The sequence below is a fragment of the Leucopleurus acutus genome (genome assembly GCF_964270905.1).
Source record: "Leucopleurus acutus genome assembly, chromosome: 2".
NCBI classification, from domain to species: domain Eukaryota; kingdom Metazoa; phylum Chordata; class Mammalia; order Artiodactyla; family Delphinidae; genus Leucopleurus; species Leucopleurus acutus.
This window is the reverse complement of record NC_139143.1, coordinates 153,412,363-153,429,297: the sequence shown is the minus strand read 5'-3', so window position 1 is coordinate 153,429,297 and position 16,935 is coordinate 153,412,363. Positions and strand designations below refer to the sequence as shown.

At 48.7% G+C, this 16,935-nt stretch overlaps 2 protein-coding genes across 3 annotated transcripts in view; both read right to left on the bottom strand.

The window, feature by feature from the left end:
* AGBL4 (AGBL carboxypeptidase 4) overlaps positions 1 to 16,935 on the bottom strand; it is a gene marked incomplete at both ends in the record, with an annotated part of 1,417,540 nt that overhangs the window by 226,230 nt on the left and 1,174,375 nt on the right. The window lies entirely within an intron of this gene.
* The window catches only part of BEND5 (BEN domain containing 5), a gene marked incomplete at its 3' end in the record, with an annotated part of 47,415 nt that overhangs the window by 10,904 nt on the left and 19,576 nt on the right, over positions 1 to 16,935 (bottom strand). The window contains exon 4 of the mRNA XM_082856501.1: positions 3,984 to 4,132. Within this exon, the coding sequence (XP_082712627.1) occupies positions 3,984 to 4,132 (149 nt within the window). The remainder of the gene's footprint in view (positions 1 to 3,983; positions 4,133 to 16,935) is intronic.

The following is a 16,935-nucleotide window of genomic DNA, read 5'->3' as shown; positions in this document are numbered from 1 at the left end:
GCTCTCCCGGCCTTCCTGCTGCCACCAGTGTCACGGTGGTGCTAATGGGGGTGGAAGCAAAGCAGATCAGTATTCAGATGGCTTTCCTCTTGAGTCTTCCTCTGTACCTGCCCGGCCACTGCCCTGGCCAGCACCCACTGCAGTTCACACTGCAGTCAGGGAACCTGGAGAAAAGCCACGGGCTGGCCTTCCTGCCTCCAGTCCCTGCCCGCTCCAACCCACGCCGTAAACACTGCCAGATTCATTCCCTAAAATACAGCTTTCCTTCTTTGACTAGATGACTTCCGCAGCCTTTCAACTCTGTGTTTTTATGTTAACCCTCTGGAATCTTGAATGGCTCCCTGTTTCCTGTCACCTCAAATCCAACCTCCTCAGGCGGCATTAAAGGTCCTCTGGAATCCTGTTTCCATTCAACCTGCTAATCGTACTATGTCCATCACTCAATGATGTCCCCAAACTCACTCATTTCCTCCTACTTCCAGTGTGTGGCAGGTAACAGAAAGAGGATGGGCTCTGGAGTCTCCAGCCCTGTGTGAATCCTGGCCCTTCCACCTACTACCTGGGTGTCTTGGGCTAGTCACTTTACCTCTCTGAACCTTACTTTTCTCAGCTGTACCAGAGGCAGATCACCACCTAATTCATAGAGCTGTTTTGAGGATTCAGTGAGATAACATGAGTCAAACGTCAGAAGGACAGCACACAACCAGAAACTGTTACTTCCTTTGCCTTCTCTCCCCCATCCACGTCTCTGCTCATGCCTCTCCCCCACTCAGGGATGAGTGCCTTCCCTTACGCCTTCTTAAGCCTGCTAATCTTTCAAGCCCCGGTCCCCAATGCAGGAAAACCTCCTTCACTTCTCCAGGGCTAAGCTCTATCCCTTCTGAATTTCTAGCCTACTGAGAGGCTCCACTACCTGATTCAGCCCCGCATCTCTGTGGGGAGAGGTCGAGGCTTTGCCTCCTTTGCCTCCTACAAAGTGATCAGGGCTAGTCTGAACACAAGGCAGTAAGAAACTGATGCGCATATTTAATATGTCTTAGTGTCACTGGCTTTCGGTTCTGATGAGCTGCTGTTCCTTGGAGAAGAAAATATTTTCTGACATGCATTCGAATACAAGGCCAATTTTACAGCACAGAAAGAAGTGGCCCTGGGTGAGACCAATCACAGGTATAGGTTGGGGCATTTGGGACAAGGGCTCCTGAGGTCAACAAAGCTCCGGGTCATGCCCCATTTTCAGGGGTGCAGAACAGACTGGAAAGAGCACTGACCTGGAAGCCAGGTGATCTGGCTTCTAGTTCCTGCCTGCCTGCCTCTGATCTGTTGTATAACTATAGACGAGCCCCTTCTCTGGATGTATTTCCCCATCTATCCCATGTATAAATTAGACTATTTAAACTTTCATGGTCTTTGCAGCTTTATGATTCAATGAGTTTTTGAAATAAAATATCTTAAGACAAGGAAAAGCAATGCACTTTAGCAAAATCAGAAAGTAGCTTTCCTGGCAAGCCCTATTCACATAAAGCCCCATTTGACCAAAATGTTAGCCTTATGCTTTCAAGGGAGGTTATTAAAAGTATGGCAACTGGTGGGATGGGACTTGATCAAAAAAATGTCTTTGTGAAATGTTATTTAGGACAAAACCAGTTTCCTGCTAGGAAGTGGATCCCATCCCCATGCTCTAGGCAGCACAGAGATTAAGGCAGAAAGAAGGAAGGGTCAGAAATGACTGCAGAGCCAAGAACAATGATGGCTGCTTCTGGGATGTGGGGACTGCTGTTCTAGGAAGCTGCCATCCATTTCCAGTAAGTCTGCTTCCTTCCTCTCCCTTAATAAATTTCTCTGATTGCAAATTAGCTGCAAACAGAAGGCAGGTTAGTTTGATAGCAAAGTGCTGGCAATAATCGATGAAAAAGGAAAGTTGGCACTTTAAAGATCTGTTGTGCAACTCGAGAGTGAAAAAATTAAATGACCTTTGAGAGACCCATTTTCCTGGAGGAAAAATGATCCTTTGCAAAAGAGACCCTCACAATGCTCAGAAACTGTCCGTCAGGCTTCACAACAAGAGAGAAAAAGATTTCTCTTCGAAGCTGCTTTAAGAAAAAGTCTATAGTCATTCCACAACGTGATCATGACTAAAGAGAGGTCAACAAAGACAGAATAGTCTTTTCTTTATCTTCAGTTGGGAAAGGTTCACCGAACTTAGACACACAGCTTGAGTCACTGTTAATGACTATGGAGGGCATCCATCTGATCCCATTGGCACAGACAGAGACGCTGAGGCCCAGAGAAGGGAAACCCCACTCAGAGTCACACAGGTCGGACAAAGATAGAGCTGAGCTTAAACTCAGGCTCCAGGCTGCCTACTTCCACTCTGTCATGCCACCTCTAACCTGCAAAGCGAACTCTTTTTTTTTTTTGCGGTACGCGGGCCTCTCACTGTCGTGGCCTCTCCCATTGCGGAGCACAGGCTCCGAACGCGCGGGCTCAGCGGCCATGGCTCACGGGCCCAGCCGCTCCGCGGCATGTGGGATCTTCCCGGACCGGGGCACGAACCCGTGTCCCCTGCATCGGGAGGCGGACTCTCAACCACTGCGCCACCAGGGAAGCCCTACAAGGCAGACTCTTAAAGCTTGCTGGCTGCAGCAAGGCAAGGCAGAATGGGCCTATGGTTTGGCCCTCTGGGGGGAGGAAGTGCTCCACGGAGATGAGGGCAGCATCTCCAAGAGAGCCTGAAAGACTAACAAGTTTCATTTCCTTAGCTTTGGGTATTTGCTTTGGCTCAGTCTGGCCAGCTGCAGGGATGTATCTGGACAAACCCAAATAAAACAACCTTTTCTTTCTCATCAACCCACTGGGGAACAATACTGGGTAAACAGAGACCTTTTGAAGCATAAGGCAAGAAAAACAGACTGACACAGATGAGTCTCTGGGGAGAAGGAGAGGTGAGGTCTGTAATGTATGCCATGGTAGCAGAGAATATTACAGTAAAACTGCATCTGACCAGTGCCTAGACAAAGGGATCCAATATATTTCCTCCAAGACGAATTCATTTGGATGTTGGAAGAATATTAGAAGTCTTCTCCCTGCCCTGCTACTATATCATCATGTGACTTTAAGACTTCCAAAGGCTATTCCATTACTTTTCACCCCTGTACTAATATAACTACTAATATTGCTTAAGTTTTCTTTCATAACATTGTTTCAAGAGTCTTACAAAAAAATGTGAGGAGTTATATGTGGTCCTAGGACTGTGGGCTAACCACGCTGAATGTACAACTTGAAAGCAGCTCAGGGGTAAGGAGCATGTCCCATTCACTTCTGTATCCCTGGCATTTTATTTATTTATTTATTTATTTTTTAAAGTTTTTTTTTTTGATGTGGACAATTTTCAAAGTCTTTACTGAATTTGTTACAATACTGCTTCTGTTTTATGTTTTGGTTCTTTGGCCACGAGCATGTGGGATCTTAGCTCCCCAACCAGGGATTGAACCCGCACCCACTGGAAGGTGAAGTCTTAACCACTGAACTGCCAGGGAAGTCCCATGTATCCCTGCCATTTAGGGCGGGGCTCAGAACACATAGGTACTTGGTAAACGGTGAATGGATAAATACTGAGTCGTATCCGTATCTGTAAATCAGATATTTCTAGATCACCTTATAAATTTTATGCATCTGGTTTCATTGCATTATCATTTTAAAATACATTCTCACTAATAAGCTATTTTTAAATGTCAGTTTAGTTTTACAGTTGCTCTGGCCCAATATTTGCCAAAAAAAAAGAAAAAAGAAAAAGGAAGAGAGAAAGAAAAAGTCCTAGTGAAGATCCACTAGTTATAACACATGGATTCTGGAAGCAGTCACTCAGGGCTAGGCCAGGAGGCCAACTGGCCAGGCTGTGTCTCGGGAAGCTCCCACCATACTCTCCATCTTCACACTGACTAACCAACACTTGCAGGGAATGGATAGTGAGCTTGAAACACTACCTTGCCATTGTCTAGGATATACTTGTCCATGACAGGTGCAGGAGCGGGGTAATAGGACGACGTATTTGCTTCCTCACTGAAAGTGCTCCGTAACTCCGGCTCGGGCTCGAGACATTCTGACTTTACTTTTTCCAAGTCAATGGCGGGACCTAGGCAGTTAAGAAAAGAGATCTGTCTAGAACTCCAAGGAAAAGAAAAGGCAAATATTTTAACTAGGCATCTATCAGCACATAGCGGCACACAAAAAATATGTTGGCTTATTTTTGTCCATTGGACTACACTTAAACCCAAGCTTGAAAATAATATGAGGTATGAATGTCACGGGAAAAGGTGGAAAACTGGAAGACAAGAATGGACGAGAAGCTAATTAAGCATGAATGAGAAGCAGTCTTCTAGGGTGTCACTGTCTGAATGAAAACACAGGGGACTCGACTTCCTGCAGAGGAAAGAGGTCCTGTTAAGACTGGGGTGGAGACCGGGTGGCAAAGACTCCAGTATGCAAATTGTGTATTTGCCAACACCCCATCTCTGCAGCCTATGCGAAGTAGGCCACGGCAGAAGATAGGAAAGCGCTGGGGGGCGGGGAGAAATGCAAAGGCCTCCCCCTCCCACCAAGACCTAGTATCTAGGCAGGAGCATTTCAACCAAGAAATTAAAATACAATACAGATTAAGCCCCTGATTGCCTGAACCAGCAGCTACCCTGATTTTTATTTTAATGCAATGAACACAAATTATGCACGGTTTGAACTGTGAAAGGCAGCTAGATAAATGGTGGTGGTTTCTAAGGGGGATATTTTCTTCTCCATTAGCTTTTAAAAATGATGGACTATTTTTCAAATCGCCTATTGTGTCTTGATTACCAAAGGGCAGAGAAACAGGATGAAAATGAGTAAATAAGGCCAAATGACTAGATTAACTTTTGCAGGAGAGCAACTCCAAGGCCAACGGAGAGTTTAGCATCCTAGAAATTCTCCCTATGCAAATACTTCAGGGTTTAAAGGGAGCAGAAGTTCAGCTACTGCCGAAGCCGGTCCCCAGGGCTGTGCATATAACTTAAGTAACCAATGGGTTTCAGGGTCCAACCTTCCCTTATCCCTACCGTGTGGGCCACTTGGGACAGAGCTCTTTGTGTACTGAAGCCCTCACCAACAATCTGGCTGCAATTCTATGTTCAACTGCCACGCCCTTGCTTTGGCTGGTGGTCGGGAAGGTATTGGTGATTCTGTTACAAAAATTCCTCATGACAGGGCTTCCCAGAACGAGAGTATCATTCCTGAGTTGCTGGCCGCTGCCATCTGCAAGACAGATCTCTGCAGTCTCCAATATTTAAGTTCGAACACACAAAGCTGAACGCAGCATGGCTGGGGAGTAGCACAGCGTTGACAAAAAAGGGGGCTCATCTTGGGAGACCATCTCCCCATTCTGCGTGACCTACTCAAGAGCTGGGCCTAAGGCTTATTCTTCTTTGTCCCCAGCACCTGGAATGAGGAGGTGTTCTCTGAATGTTTGTTAAATGAATAAAAGAATGACAAGAACGAATGAATAATTCTAAAGTTTCAGAAGCAGATGCCAAACTTTATCTTCTCTCTGTGTGAGATCTCAGTTGCATTTCTGAGATATAAGCAAACTCAAGTGGAGCATTTGATCTTTCCTTAGATCAGGGAAGAAGTAATTACTTCAGTTTCCCCAAAAGGGCCTGGCCAAGTTGGCATCTGAGGTCTCTTCCTGCTCTGACATTCAGCAACACAGAAAAAGGAATGGGCTGAGAGAGGGTGGCCCATGCAGCCACTGGAGCACAGGTAATCTTTGGCAAGACAGCCTCCCTCCTCTGGAGCCTCCTTTTCCTTCTATGAGAGGAAGGTGTTGGAGAAGAGATCGAATCCATCTCAGCTCTGACTCTGCCTAGCTCTCTCCCATCCATCTCCACAACAGCTGCTAAAGAGATCTACTCACGACTAGGTCCTTCCTGGCTTAGGCTCCCATTCTCCTCAAAATTAAGTTGCACACCATAGATAGCCTCCTGAAGGCCCAGAATAACCAGCCTCCTCTCTACGTCTGACACTCAATTCCTGCTGTCCCCTGACACTGCTCACGCCCCCCAGATGCTGTGTTGTCCCAAGCCTCTGAGCCTTTGGATGTGCTATTGTTTTGGCCTTGAACGCCCCCTCATCTGCCTGCCAAGCCCCTGGTCAGACTCCAGAACAGAGCTTAGGTGTCTCTTTCGTGAGGCCTTGCTCTGATCACTACCAAGTAGGGGGTCTCTAAATTGTAAATACTTCCAGCAAGTTGTACTTGCCATCATCGTCCAATCTGCTGTCCACATCAAACTGTGAAGCTCTTCAAGGGCAAAGTTTCACTCTCTTTGCAATCCTGGCACCTAGGGCTAGGCCTGGCACGTTGCAAGCTCTCAGTAAATTCTTCATAACATGAGAGGGGAGAGAAAGTTGTGGGCAAGAAAGAGGCTTCAGTGGGCTGGAGCAGAGATCCTGAAATAAAGCCCTGCTGCTGAGTGGAGGTGCTTGGGGGCGGTGGTCGGGGTGGGTGGGAGGGAAGCTGTTACCAAATATCTGAAACCTGTTTGCAGCCGTGAAGTAGAAGCGAGGGCTGTGAAATAGAAATTGGAAACATCTAGCCAAGGGGACGGACAGTTCAGATGGCTACAGGGGGACACGTGAGGGACATCAGAAAGAGCAAGGGCTGAGAGCAAAAGGTCACCTCTCTGGCTCCACCCTCCGCTGGTCCCCTCTTCCAAGGCTCCGTTCTGAAGTGGCCTAACCAGGTCCTTCGGACGCTCCCCTCTCCCGATGATAGTCAGATGCACTCATTCGTTTCTATGCCTGCCCCTCACTAGACCACCGTGAGGCCTGAGGGCAGGCAGAGACTGCGTCCTTTTACCTCAGAGACCAGGGCTCCACCCAATGCCTGGTTCCAATTCAGTCCTCGACAGGCAATTTTACACATCAGTAATTACTTAACCCTTCTGACTCTGTTGCCTCACCTGAAAGGAGGGATGACAGCAGCGACTTGGCCAGACTGAAGATTAAACGAGTTACATAGGAAATGATTAATCCAGACTCTGGCACGAAGCAGGTGCTCAGTAAACAGTGGCTCTCCCCCACTGCCCCTCCCCCACACGAGGGTCATACTGGGTGCTCGGTTAGTCACTGCTAGTCCCTGGGAGCCAGGGCACTGCTGGTCTTCTTTTGCCCCAAGTGCCTAGTACAGGCCCAGCCCAGAGCAGGTGCCTGCACTCCACAGCACACCCACGCTATGCTCCCCTGTGCTGGTCTCCTCAGGGACCAACGGAGTTCTGTCAAATACTGAGGCTATCGTACTGGGATCTTCTGGCTCTCAAGGAACACTATTTCCTAACGTACCCGATCAGCACTGTTTAAAATACCTGGTGGCTGCCAGGGATTTTTTTTTTTTAAACATCTTTATTGGAGTATAATTGCTTTACAATGGTGTGTTAGTTTCTGCTGTATAACAAAGTGAATCAGCTATACGTATACATATACCCCCATATCCCCTCCCTCTCGCGTCTCCCTCCCCCCCTCCCTATCCCACCCCTCTCCTCAACTGCCTCCTCTGGCATTGTATACAGAAGGTATCTGGTGCCTCAGCAAGGAGGAGAGACCAACCAAAGGCTCATCTTGGAAGGGGTGTGTCAGGAGACCTGGGAGTGGATCCAAGTTGCGTGACCTGAGACACGCCACCTCACCTCTCCGAGCCTCAGCTTTCCTACCTGTAAAATGGGGACTTGCCAATAGCCACCTGATAATGCCTCTGGAGAGATTGGCACTGAGGCAGGCATAGAACAGAGGCTCCGACACAGGCTCAGAAAATGGCAGATGAATGAAGGAATGAATCAATCAGGAAAGCAGGGTGTTCAGTATTACAGAATCAGAGAGAAAAGGAACAAAAAGCATGTGGTTTCTTTGGGGAGAGGAGGGAGGGCCTCTAGTGCTTTTAATTTAAAAAGGAGAAAAAACACTTCATTGCAAATTTTAGTAGGCTCCACTATGATGTTGGCAATTTACATCTCATTACAACAAACGCTTCAGATTGCTGTTTTGCTTTTAAAAATTTCTGAGGCATTGTTCTCCTTGAAACATACGTGACCAAATTAGCCACAATAATAAGCACTTGCGCTAAGAGACGGCATTGCACGATCTGGTGCAGATATTTTAAGTAACAAAGGAACTTTTTTCACTTGTGGGAAGAGTAGGAATCAAAAAAAAAAAAAAAAAGCCTTTTGATCCACTTCAGGTTTATTTTGGAGAAAATATACCTTCCATGGAGAGAAACCTCTCAGCTGGGTAAAGAAAGCTTTTGAAGGAGTATAAAAGATAGTGCTTGTCTTTTCATTCAGTCATTCATGAGCCTATTCATCACACAATCCCTGACTGCAGACCAAGATGGAGCCCTGGAAGAGGCACTGGGGACCCAGAGACAAATACAGCACGTCCCAATTCTGGACAAGTTGAGAATGTAACGCGTAAAACTCTTATTACACAGCATACAAACAGCTGTGAGTTGATGGACAAATACTGGGTTTAGTGCTAGAACACCTGGTGTAAATCCTGGTTCTATGATTTCCTCTACTTCTTTAAGCCCCAGAGGCCTCTCCCATGAAATGGGAGTCGTGGCACACAGTAAGGGGCTTGGTAAACGTTTACTGGCACAACAAATAAATAAAATTACACCATTCTCTGTTCTTGTCTACCTTCAACTGGACTAATGCTATTCTTCCTGAAAACCTGTCTAAGAAGTTAATGCTTATGTTACTTCCAGGAGACTTAAAAATCGCCTATATCTTCAAAATTTATGTTTGGACACTAAGTACCATTTCTGATTTCGGCTGAAACAAAAGAGGCTAATAATATTAGATTTTTTCTGAAAAAGTACTCAAGGCTTCCATTCATTTCTGCAAGTAAATAGGAAGTTTCTCTGCTATAGGTATAGTTCTAGTTTCTTCCTAAATGCAAAATGAATCAAGTCAAAATACTTAAAGCATACCCCTCCCGTAGCACAGAGGCACACTGGGTCTGGCAAAAAAAGATGATTACACTTGTCGAAAAGGACCTGAGCATGGGAACAGCTAGTAGCAAAGAAGGAGGTAGTACACAAAGGCCTGGGAAAGAGACAGCAGCAGGTGGATCCCCCTCTGTGGGCCCCAGCATCCCCTCTCAAAAGGCATCGGCCACTCTCATCTGCTGCCGTAGCTACGCATCTGTTTCTTAGCCCCGCTGTGCTTCCAGTGAGGGCTGGGACAAATGTGGTCTCATTCCTTCAGTGAGAATCTACTAGGCACCTACTAAGTGCCAGGCCTGGGTTAGGCGGCTTTGAGTGATGTGCAGTCCAGTAGTGGAAAGACATAGGCAACAGATCATTACCATCCTGACAAGGGTAAGGATAAAGACTTGGGAACAGAAGCAAAGGACAGGGTGCTACACCTGGAGGAGACTAGGAAGCCTTCAGCAGGACGGTCACCAGCTTCTGTGCTGGGGCCTGGAATGGGTTGGGAGGGCTGGGGTGGGGTAGTTATCTTCATATGCTGAAGGCAAGCAGCACATAATGGAGGCTCACTCACCGACCAGGAAGTGGGCAGCATGATGACCTGCACAGGTTTGGGGAGGGAGAGGTCCCCACTGGCTCCGGGATCGTGGAAGGCTTTAGGGAAGAGGTGAGCTCCGACTGGAGCCTGATGGGTGATAAGGTCTAGGGAAGGTGGAGGGCTGGTCAGGCAGGGGGATGGCATCCCCATCAGCAACAGCTCCTCAGGTCCTTCCCCCATCCCTCCCCATCTTCTGAGGGCCCTTTGTGTGTGAAGGCTGGGGTAGGCTTTGCTGGGCAAAGGCAGGAGAGGCTGTTCTAGCCTGAGGTACTGGGTCGGACAAAACCCCTGCAGCTCATGTGGATGCCCTCACAGTGGGGCGGGTCCCTCGGGGAGTCAGAACCGCAGAGCGGAGGTGGAATGGACCTAGAGAGCCCCCTCTCCATGGGATAGAAGCCCAGGAAAACTGGGGTGGCAGGAGCTGGCCCAAATCCCTAGTCGTGGGGGTCAAGGTATTTTCCCCACTGTGAGGAACTGTAGATGCCCATTTCAAAGGACATATTTGCTTCTCCCTGAAAAGGAAAGGTGACCAACACTCGCTGGACATCTTCTTTGTTAGTACCTTACATTGAAATACCTATCGTTTAAACCTTTTAATCTTGACACCCCAGTGTCAAGTTACTATTTGTTTACCATCTTCCTGGTTAGGACGGAAACTCTGAGGACAGCTACCGTCCTGGTCACGGCTATATCCCCAGCACCCAGCACGATGTCCCTGGCCCACAGCGAACACTCATTAAACATGGGTTGAATGAAACAGGTTAATCCTCATGGCAGTCTTGCAAAATCTATCTTATCATCTTTGCAGAGGCTCAGAGAGGTAAAGTAACTTGCTGAAAGTCAAACAATTCAGGGTTGCCAGACTCCCAAAGGCTTGCTCTCTCCCTACACCTCTTCGGCTGACTGCAGTTTTCGGACTGCACGGGCTTCTCACGTAATGCCCACCCTGTGGGACACCCTCAGCTCATCTCTGACCTTCTCTCACCTTCCTGGGGTGTCTGTGGAGATCCACAATCGTGCAGGGGGGCAGCTGGGAGGAGAGGGTATCACCAGGATTCATCTCACCTCTAGGAGCTCTGAGCCTACCCCCTGCCAGCTGGTGGCCAAAGCTGGGCTGGTTCTTCATCCACGGTTCTTCCACCTTCCTCCCCGCCCAACTGTCTGGACCCAGGAAGCATCCAAATGGCAAGGATATGCGGAACATCACGGGCCTGCGCTGCCAGACAGGCACTGTGTGCATATGACATGGCCTTTGGCTCTGGACCAGAACTGGCTGGGTGGGAAGACTGAGGGGTTGTGGTGGGAATAAGCGGGGCAGGCGGCGTAAGGGCCGCCCTCAGAAGCCTGCAGGGCTGCCACGGGCACAGTGAGCACCTGCGGGCAGGAGTTAAGGGGGGGGGGGCAGAGTTTCACCACACGGCTGACATCTCCCAAGCAAGTCAATCCATGGCTTTGGCTTTGCTGGCTCTTGCCTTCAGGCCATGAGCCCTTCGAGAGCAGGAACGATTTGATCTGCTTGGTTCAGAGGAAGAGGGTGACTCCGAGATTGAGGGACTGCACCCCAGGCCACTCCAGTGGGGAGGAGCCCCTGTGCGCCACGGGGCAGTTTCCAGGTGCTCTCACCCGCTTCTGCAGCCTTGTCTGTCCCTCCTACCTACTTCTCCTCTGCGCAGTCCAGTCAGAAACCACTTGTGGCTCCTGGATGAGCCAGCCTCTCTCATAACTCCATCAGGCTCTCCTGTCATCTGGACACGTTCACTTCCTCTCTCTGAGCCCGCATCCTCATCTGATGATCCTATCTACTGCTGAGGTTGTTTTCTGTGTGGAAAGCACCTAACGGCAGGCTCAAAGCAGGTGTTCAGAGGGGCCAGCCACTGCCCTTAATAAGGAGCCCTTCCCCATCTCTCCCACCTCCACCTGCTCTGACTGGCAAAGCCAGCGGAAAACAAGCCTGCCACACAGCCACACCGAAGCCCACGACCAGCAAGGCAAATCCCTGCTTCAAGTGGGAAGCACAGTCCTGTTCTGGCAATGAAGAGAAGCCCAGTGACTCCTGCATGTCCCGGCTCCCCGAGCAGGAACAAAGGGACGGCCTGGAGTTGTCCCTCAGCCCCCTCCCCATTGCCCCAGAGAAATGAACGCTAGGGAAAAAGAGGAAGGAGGGTCCTGGACTGTCCTGCCACTCTGAAATCAGCTCTTAGAACAATCTAGGATGAACTGTGGCTAATGTGTTGATTCAGTCAAGAGTGCAGAAAGTCCTTCAAAGTGGGAGATGGCCAATACCTTTAAGAGAAACAATTCCAGTTCTCACTGCTAGACCTTTTCCTGCCACCCGGGGTTAGGAGGCCCTGGGCATAGCGGTTTGGGCCCTACTCCATCAGTAAGTGAGGCAGTGGCAGGCTGTGGACCTCCTGGGTCACGGGGATACCACTCATCCTCTTAGCCTTCTCTCAAAGCCCAACTTTTGTGAGCACTCCTGTGTATTGGTGAGAGTGAACTGAAGGCTGGAGGAGGTGGAAAAGAGCTCTGAGTGGAACGGGCCCCAGGAGGAGAGCCGTGACAGAGAGAAAATTGAGCCATAAACAGTGATGTCTGAAGAATCAAGGGGGTCAAAAGGAGTGCTTGAGGACTGGAGATAGGAAGACTGGAATTCTGCCCAGGAAAAGAGGGAGAGTTCAGTAAACCACAGACCAGTGAGCTTGAAATCAAGTCCAGGCGTACCTATAAAATAGATGATTCAAATATGATTTCTGAGGACTTACAAGGGAAAGTAGCAATCTCCAGGAGACAGGAGGGGTTGACCAAAGATTAAGATACGCCAAGACAACCACATCCGTGCTCTGCTGTAGGACAATGATTGCCTATGGCGTGCCAAGCACCATATACACGTTATCTCATGCGAATCCTCAAATGATCCTACATCATTAATGCTGGACCCACTGAGCACTTACTATGTGCCAGCCCCTGGGCGGAAGTCTTTTCATGCATTTGCTCATTTAATTCTCTTAAGAATCATAAAGGTTGGTACTGGCATTGACCTTGCTTTTTGGATGAGGAAACTACGGCCCAGGAAGTTTTAAGTAACTTGCCCAAGGTAACAAAATCAGACTACGGAAAAGCCAGGGTTCAAAACTCCAGTATTTCTGGCCTCAGGGCCCATGCAGGCTCTTAGTCACTGACCATGCTCTCTGGGCCTGTATGTGGTAGGCATTAAGATGTTCATTTTACAGAGGATAAAACAGAGGCTGAGAAGGGTTAAGTCATTTTGCTTGAAGCTGCGCAGTTAAAGGATTAGAGCCGAGATTCAAATCCAAGTAATATCTGCTGCCAGAGCCCGCGGTGCCTCCAGTACAGGGGGAGCCGGCAGGAGGCACTGGCTGACGTCAGCTGCCTTTTCAAAGGCACTGTCAGAGACCCGTGCTCAGAGTCCAGCTCAGGCCGCGCAGGATCTTCAAGATCAAAGCTGGTATTTTAACGGACCTTGGACGGAGCACAAGGCACGAGCCCAGAGGGGAACAGAGGTGATAGAGACCCAGCTCTAAAGAGGCAGGACAGATTTGCGGGCCACAGTGGCTTTCTCCTTCAAAAGTTTCAACTAGCTTGTGATCTGGCCGACAGGGACATACGTTATCTCTTCTTTTTGCCTTCTCCTCTCTCAGATGGAGATAATAATCCTTACCTGGCCTTGCAATAAGGCTATCGGAATGGTCCAATGAGATAAAAATGTCAAGGTCTTTGAAGCCTGTGAAGTGTCTTGTACATGTGAATTACTGATATTCTCCTTCTCATCTATGCCTCTTCTGGTCAGAGCTCATCGTCTCCACCTACATTCCCTACAACGCACACACAGAATGCAAAGCCATCACAGGCCTCCCCCTGCAGCTACGGCATCTGCTCTGTTCTGTCCGGTGTACAGGGCTGTGCCCCGCCTCGGGCTGTGTGTGCAACTTGAAGGCAGGGATTCCGTCTCCTCCTCTATGTCACTCACAGAGCCCTTCCCAGCCTCAGTTGAACTAATGTTACCTGAATCACACCGGAACGATTTTAACTATCTAAGAGGTACTGAGAGTGCTAAAAGCTGAGGGTGATGTCTAAGCCTCGGTCTTTGACCTCTAAGAGCAAGGAATCTGGCTGAGGGGAAACCAAGACAGACGCTAGCGTTTACTCCTTCTCATATACCAGAGCCTTGCGACTAACTGGCTTTCACTGTTCTGCTACCCCTCACCCCCTTGGAACTCTCTGAGACTGCCAAGCCCTGGTTTAATAAACACCACTCTCACTCTAGGCTCGTGAATGTTTTAGAAAGGGACTTTCTATCAACATATTTCCAGCGCCTAACACAGTCCTGGCACAATGGATGCCCTTAATAAATGATGAATGAATGAAAGAATAAATGAATGCACACACACAAATAAATCTGCACTTTATAAAGTAGAAGATCTTCATGCTTTTTGTGTCCTCAGCACTTATCTCTTTGGGAGAAGGCAAACAGGAAAGGGCAGGAAAGGAGAAAGAGACTGGTGTTTATTGAACACTTACAATATGCTGGTCACAGGGCTTTATTCTTTACCTATGCTTCTTCCTTTAATTTTGACACCACGACAGAGGCTCCCAGCGAAGGGACTCTCTGGGTTAGAGAGCGAGGTTCCTTCCCATCAGAGAGGGCGGACTCCCATGCTAAGATCATACAAAAGGAAAGTTCTACTTTACAGAGAGATGTCCTTTGGGAGGACTAGGCTGGGGGGGTCACCCCCACGTCCGTGACAGTGAAGTCCAAGGGCTAAAGAAGGGCATGTGGGCAAGGGCCCAGAGAGAGGCTCCCAGGACCAGCTGTCAGGAGACCCCTGGGAATAGGCTTGAGGCACTTTCTGGGCTTGTTTCCTCCTCAGCAACGTGAGGGCAACACCCTATATCCTGTCTAAGCCCGTTCACAACTCCAAGGCTCCAAGTTCTAGAGAATTTTTTCTGTTAAATCCATCTTGTGTTTATTCGTGGAATGAATGAAAGAATGAACACTCAAATGAAGAAGTGAGTCAGCCAGCGAAGTCTCTCCAACAGCTTCTTACACCATCTTGCTGCTGCTCCCGCCCTTCTGCCCCTACCCTCCACCGGCTGCACCATTACATCTCCTCCTGCCAGAGGACCTGCTCGCCACTCCGAGGTGCCCCTCGGGCTCAAGAGGTCAGGCTCTGGCTCTCTGCCCTCTCCCATCTACAGACTGTAGGATCCCAATGCCTGGGGAAGTCAGCAATGATTCTTTTTAAAACTGAGCATCCCTGACCTGTGGATGGTCCAGCACCCAAGATGGACAAAGATCCTTGAGATGGGGCCCCTGGCAAGGTGGAAGGGAGAAAATACACAAGGGGAGGCCTCCAAGAGCAACGCTTGAGCTGGGCGCAGGGGGCGGGCAAGGATGGTGCAGCCCAGGCCACGCATCAACCCCAGGCTGGAATGTGCTGCTGAGAAGCAAAGAGGGTCTTTCAGTCCCTTTCTGGCTCTTCTCTGCCTTGTTATAGGTTTCTTGGGCATGTGTACAGTGCAGGAGCCGCTACAGCAGGGGGTGTTTTCCCAGACTCAATCAGAGAGCCTTCCACCTTCAAATGTTAGCCCCTTCCCCAAAATTCGGTACACTGCATTTCAATCACATGCTTACATGTTTACCTCCATCACTACGCCCTCCCCAGCTTCCAATGTCTTAGTCTTCTTTGTATCTCCCCAAGTTCCTAAGCCCAGAAAGCATGTGGTCAATGTGAGCTGACTGACTGAATGAACAAATACATATGTAACTCCTTTGCTCTTCTATGATAGAAGACCTTGAGAGGCAGAGAAGTTGGTTAACCTACTCAAGGTCACACAGCCAATTACTGGTTAGGAGAGTCAAGAGTTAAAAAACAAATCAGTCTCTGTCTTAGCCCCTCCACGAAATGGTATGAAAAAGGAGCTAATGGTAATTCAGCATCAACAGAATGCCAGACAGTATGCTGTGTATCCCTATGCTGTGAGACGGGCGTTATTATTTCCATTTTACGGATGAGAACACCAAGTCTCAGAGTCTGCCTAGATTGCTCCTTGGTCTTCCCACCCACTCACCCCTGCCTGGATAACAAAAATGCATCCTTCAGGCTCCAGCTGAGAAGTCGCTTCCTTCAGGAAGCCTTTCTTCCCCGATCCCCCAGATTCGATGGATGCCGCTCCTCTGCTGTCCCACAGCAGAGCTTCTAGCCCTGTGCTGGCACTGTGTCAGTGGCTGTCTCCCGTATCAAGCTTTGAGCTCCTCAAGGGGAGTGGGCAAGGGCGGTATCCTGAATGTACTGCACTTTAACCACTAGGCAAAATGCCTGGCACACAGCAGAGACCAGTAAATATTTGTGGAAGGAGGGAGGAGGGAAGAACGCAAGGAAAGAAGGCTCCCAAAGCCACAGCGTTGGGAAGTGGGGAAGTTGGGTTTAAATCCAGCCCTATCTGGTTCCAAAGACTAGACTAGAACAGACTAGACTACATCCAGGAAAACATACAAGCTCCCCTTAGAGTAGGGAGCCTTTTAGTACACTCTTGTGGATTTATCTTAGAACTTGACACGTTATCATTTTCTGATTAACAAGGGCTCATCGATGGACTTTAAGCTTTCACAGGTCACGGAGAGCAGGTGTGATTTCTGGGACACCCATGGTCCCTGGAGCAGAAGGCACTGCACATGGTGGGTGCTTTACGCATACTCGTGTCTTGAGCTGATTTACAGTCAGTCCATCCCACTGTGATGACGACAGTGACTCAGATCAGAGAAGAGCCAGCCACTGGCCCTCAAGACGACATTCAAGGCTTGTGGGGTGGGAGTGCCTGGGATGATCAAGACACTGAAACTATGGTCGGGGCCAAGTTTGTCTAAGTGTTTTAAGACTAAAGAGGAACACGCTGATACAAAAGGCAGTGTCTTACTGCCCCAGAGGGCTAGGAGTGGCTTCTGGAGTTTAAACTCAGGTCATCATCATACAGAACAGGCAGTTTCCCTGGGAGCTGAAATAATGACGTGGAGAGTTTTTGTTGTTGGTATGCTTTGTTCCCCTCCCACCCTCCACCCCAAAGAAGTTTACAGAAGGCGTAGCATACAGAGTGCAAGGAAAATAAAAATTATTCATCCGAAGACCAGGAAAACACTTTTTCTCTCTGAAAACCTCAGTTCTCTCCCGCCTCCCACCCCGACTCCAAGATCAATACAGTTTTCACACTTTTTTACAGTTAGGGTTTCTCTTTGAGATTTTATTTTGATAAAAAAATTTTAATAAGTTTTTACGTCGCACACCGCATGTGACCTCTGGTGTCACTGTGCGCCTCT